The sequence below is a fragment of the Vicia villosa genome, linkage group LG2 (genome assembly GCF_029867415.1).
Source record: "Vicia villosa cultivar HV-30 ecotype Madison, WI linkage group LG2, Vvil1.0, whole genome shotgun sequence".
NCBI lineage: Eukaryota > Viridiplantae > Streptophyta > Magnoliopsida > Fabales > Fabaceae > Vicia > Vicia villosa.
Genome location: NC_081181.1, coordinates 170,852,210 through 170,857,471, shown reverse-complemented (window position 1 = coordinate 170,857,471; position 5,262 = coordinate 170,852,210). Strand labels below are relative to the sequence as shown.

The 5,262-nt window shown below is 29.6% G+C and overlaps 1 protein-coding gene across 1 annotated transcript; it reads right to left on the bottom strand.

Annotated features, from left to right (window-relative positions):
* Positions 1–940: 940 nt before the first annotated feature.
* On the bottom strand, positions 941–3,576 carry LOC131647424 (pectate lyase-like). Its single transcript, XM_058917312.1, has 3 exons — positions 3,442–3,576; positions 2,518–3,258; positions 941–1,603 (listed from the first exon to the last, which is right to left on the bottom strand). Exons 1-3 carry the CDS (start codon positions 3,552–3,554, stop codon positions 1,240–1,242), a joined length of 1,218 nt encoding a protein of 405 aa, XP_058773295.1. The 5' UTR covers positions 3,555–3,576; the 3' UTR covers positions 941–1,239.
* Between the last annotated feature and the right edge of the window lie 1,686 nt (positions 3,577–5,262).

Sequence of the window (5,262 nt, the reverse complement as noted above, 5' to 3'; positions counted from 1 at the left end):
GTTCCAGAGGAACAATCTGCCTATCTTTGAGGGAGAGCATGAACCTGATAAGGCACAAGCTTGGTTGAAGGCAATTGAGAAGATATTTCGGGTTATGAATTGTAGTGATGCGTAGATAGTGCAGTTTGGTACTCACATGCTCGAGAAGGAAGCTGAGGATTGGTGGTGTAATACTGCTCAGAGGTTTGAAAAAGAGGATATTCAGATTACTAGGGATCTTTTCGCAATGCATTCTTGGAGAACTATTTTCCGGAATATTGCCGTGGAAAGAAAGAGGTGGAATTTCTTGAGTTGAAGCAAGGGAATGGAACTGTGGCAATTATGCTGCAAAATTCCAAGAGTTGATCAAGTATTGTCCCCATTACAATACTATGAATGCTGAGAGGTCGAAGTGTTTGAAGTTTGTGAATGCTTTGAGGCATGACATTAAGAAGTCTATTGGTTACCAATAGATTACTCGTTTTGCGGAGTTGGTTAACAAGAGTCAGATTTATGACGAGGATAGTAGGGAGGGTGCTTCTCACTACAAGTCTTCGAATGATGGAAAAAGAGAAAGGTCAATACCGTGGAAAACCATACGATGAATGCAACAAGAATTCTAGATTAATTTTGATCCTTTATAAATATTATCAGTGATAATGTTAAGTCTATAAACATGTTTATTCTAATCATTTTTATTTGTCACGTTTTATGTTTTTATATTTTATATTTAAGTGATATATTTTTTTTTTAATAGGCAATTTGTACCTAGTCGGATTTAAACTTTAAAATGTTTGTTTATTGTTTATTGTTGATTTTAACTTTTTTTTTTTAATAATTTTAATAACATTAAGTTTTTGTTATTTTCAAATTATTCTATCAAATTGAATAAATAAATATCTATATTAGTAAATAAATATAAATAAAAAAGAAGTTAACGTGCACATTGAAAAGTACTAACATAATTTTTTATAACCAACACTAACTGCATCTCATTTCATTTCCTTTCCATTGTACAACCAACATTGTCAATGTAATTAATCATCACAATATATGAAAAGAAAAAGGCATAGGTTGTAATTAACTTAACCCAAAAGTAAATAACTTAATAATCAGATATATAAAACTCGTAATTTCATGCTATAAAAAAGTCGAATTATGCACGATAAAAAATCGAAGATAAGAAAATGAAATATAAATTTCATTTTTTCATCTCTAATTTTTTTTATCGTTAATTCAACTTTTTTTAGCAGCGAATAATCAGCAACGTGCGCCCTTCTTACAATTAAGCACACCCGAAGTCGAAGTAATTGAACCAACAAGAGAAGCTGGTCTAGCACTAAGACTTGAAGCCCTAGCATAGATAGAAGAAGAAGCAGCAGCACCAGTTTGTCTAAAGAATGCTCCATTTAAGAACAAATCACCTTCTGATCTCCAATTCCAACTATTGTATTCACTTTCCGGAGCATCTTCATGTTTTGTTACTTCTTTGCTAAACCTGTTGTTTGGTGCAAGAAATCTGTTTCCTTGGCTGTTGATTGTAGGGTTTGCACTTCCTCCGATTGCATACATTTCCCAATGTGTATAATCATTGTTTACCACATGGAAATAACCATGTCTACACCTGAAAATAATGATTATTTATAGTTATATATGTTTTCATAAAATATAAGAATGTGTTACAAATATAATCTCTTTTAGTTATTTCTTCATTTATTTTATTTATATAAAAATTAACATAAATTATATAAATATAATCTCTTTTAGTTATTTCTTCCATTTGTCTAACTTAAAATTTATTTTCCAAATAAAAAACTATATTATTTATAGATCATATTTATTTTGAGCCGTATCACTAAAAATAAGATTCTTACCGGCACAAAGTTTTAAAGTGAATAGACAAATTAATTTTAAAAATTATAAATATTAATTAATATAAAATTTTTAAGTACTTTATTGACAAATACGTCTCCCTAGCTAATTGTAAGAGATCACTCAAAATAATTTATCATTTTATCTTTTTGCAAAATATTATGATGTGATACACATTAATTGGACATATGATATTGTGTGTTGATCTCACATAGTTTACTATTAAAAAAATTTCCTATAAAATTTAAGTAGTTTAATTGAAAAGTAAAAAAGGAAAAAATATATATCGTGTGACGAATAATTTTTAAAAAATTAGTCTTTAAAATTTATCTTCAAACAAATTACTAACATTATGATATGATCAATGTGAACTTTATTTAATGTGTTACCTCATAACCTCTATAACAAAAACTAATAAAAAATTATTTTAAATGTATTTTTTCACTTCTAAAAATGTATTTGCCAATTTGTAAAAATCAGAGATTATTTTGATGAATTATGCTTAGAAATGTGATGTGTAATAATTTGTATAATTACTCCAAGTTTTTACTATAAGCCATGCATGCCTTTTATTATTTTGGACCACAATAATAAATAAAAAGTACATTAATGATTTAAAAAAAAGAAAGAAAGATTTTAGCTAGCATCATATAAATAAATACATACCTTGGCATTCTTTGGACAAGTCCTTCACCAAAATGATTAAAAGCAATAGTAACTTGCATATCCTTATCTTGCACATAAGAATCACTATGTCCCAAAAGCATAACCTTATCATGATGAGTCATATAATTATTCGAAATAGTAATAGCTGTTGATCCATGAATAACATCAATAAGTCCATCACGACAATTAGACAAAGAACAATGATCAATCCAAACATGTTGTGAATTAAACACAGAAATTCCATCACCATCAGAAACTGTCCAAAAGCCACTATGTTCTGGTGAATCCCTTATGTTAGTGTTCCCTAATGGTTTACAATCATGAACATTAATACCATGTATTATAACGTTGTTAACATAATGTATTGTCACACATCCACCATTTGCTATGTGAACATTTGCACCTCTTCCATCAATTGTTTTGTACGAGTTTACTAAGATTTCTTGTTTTAATGTGATTACCATGTCTCTTTGGAAAATTATCCATAATGGTTCGTCTTGGATTGTGGCATATCTTAGAGTTCCGGGTTTAGGGTTTACAGGATCATCGTCACCTGAATCTGTGACGATGTAGATTTTACCATTTTTTCCGCCGATTGCGTCTTTGCCAAATCCTATTGCACAATCTGCTAGCCTTTGTCTGTTGTTTTGCCAATTTGGATCACATCTCCAACAATCATCAATTGGGTTGCCTGTTCCACATGATAAATAGCCCAAGTTTCTCCTAGAGGCATTGATGCTCCTAAAGAGAAATTAAAAAGAATTCATGAATTCAAATGTGTAATAAAATTATCATATCAATATTTAGGTATTAAATAAACATTTAATAAGGTTATAGACAATAATGCTTGCATATAATGAATAATGTAGCTAGCTACACATAACACAAGATAATTAAGAAGAAAAATATAAATGCTATAGTTACCTTTGCACATCTTGTACAACTAGTTCAGGGTCTTGAACTGCAGAGGATGAAACAAAATTTGAAGTTAGAATAGAAAGAGCAAAAAGAATAAAGAACCATGAAAGTGAACTCATATTTTTTGAATGTGTGAAAAGAGAGATATGATTGTGGTGAGTTTGGAAGGTGAAAGAAAGGTGTTTTTATAGAAAGAAAAAGCCGAGAGTGATGGCGTGATTAATATTACTATCAATTATGTGGGATCCATTAACTTTTTTTCGTAATTTATGGATTTGTTAACCAAGTGTTTTTTCTTATGTGATAATAGTAATAGTTAGTTTCACTTTCACATTTAGTTACAGTTTGAAACCGTTATGTAAACTTCAAAGGACTTCAAACTCAAAGTCAAATTGGTTGACCTCTGAATGCCAATGACCCACTAAATTGTACTAGTAGTAATTATTACTATAAACTACTGTGTTCTTAGATTAGTTTATATGACATTAACATAAACATGAAAAATAAAATGTATAACAAATGAAAATGATTTTAAAATGAAAAATCCTTCAAAGTAAAGTGAAATTATTGGTCTTCTGTCCTAAATAAATAACTCCATTATATAATATACAAAGAAGAGTTCAACATTATTAATGTGATATACAAATCGAGCCAGCAATCGAGCAATCGATTAGAATAATCGAACAAAAATGTTATTTTTGATCGACAAAATCTAAATTTCAATATGTTACTTTTATTTTCGTCCGTTCAATCTCGTATTTTTGACGAGTGTAGATTAAAAATGAATGGATATGTTTTTTTATCACTTAAAAATTTTATGAATGATACATCCTTCGAGATCTTCTTTATAAATTTATTTTTACAACCATTTATTATTTTAATACTTATAAAATTTATGGAGGTCTTATTTCTGAAATCTCATTTTTGTACATCAACAACTTGATAGAGTAAATAAAAAAAAAAATATCTCATTCATTTTCACAGTGTGAAAATTTTCTTGGTTAGTCCTGTGTTTAAATTAGTAAAGTGAAAGTTATAATAATGACTCTTTTGCTCCATATTTTCATTCCTGAAATTGTGCCATGTTCTATTACAGTGATTACCACATGCAAAAAACCTGATAAGTAGTAGCAAACTACTTTTGATTTAATGTAAAAAGACTTCGCAATCTTACGGTTTGTATGCGTGCTAATCTGACTTTTACCTTTTAAGGTGGCACATTGCCTAATTTTTGCCTTTTTAGGATTTCGTTCTAAACTATTTTATATATATAAAAAAGTCCAAAACTAAAAAATTTCATCAAGAAAATCATTAAAGAATATCCTAAGAAAAACTTTAAATTTCATATTTTTTATTTTCTTACCTTTTCTTTTTTTTCTCTCTTTCTCCTAGTCGTTACTGCCACCAAGGATCCTCATTGATGACTTAAGCTCAAAAAGCCTCATGCATCTCGGAATCTTTAAGAAGTTATAGTTACATATGCAATATCTGAAGCTATGTAAAGGTAATAGCCTCCTCCTATAGCATTGAACGACTCCTTAACTCAACCATTGTAACACTAAATCTATTATTTTTCCTCTGGCAGAGGACAGGACACGAGAATTGTAAATATGTCTTTCTTTGTGTGGTTCCTTGTAAAAGCGTTTACAACAACATTGTTGAAAAATCATTCCTGACAATGCTGGAAACCATGGCATCTCCAGTTTATTTGAAGATGAAATACCATAACATTAGAGGTCAGACAATCATTATTAAAGCTGGTCTACATGGAGCTCGACTTATTTGTGAAGCAACACTGAAGAACTCTCTAGCAACTGCCGTCGTCCC

Excerpts from the sequence above, each read along its gene's own strand:
- LOC131647424 (XM_058917312.1), bottom strand. The coding sequence starts at position 3,554 with ATGAGTTCACTTTCATGGTTCTTTATTCTTTTTGCTCTTTCTATTCTA. Across the intron at positions 3,259-3,441 it reads GTTGTACAAGATGTGCAAAG|GAGCATCAATGCCTCTAGGA; the intron begins GTAACTATAGCA and ends ATTTCTCTTTAG. Across the intron at positions 1,604-2,517 it reads CTTGTCCAAAGAATGCCAAG|GTGTAGACATGGTTATTTCC; the intron begins GTATGTATTTAT and ends CATTATTTTCAG.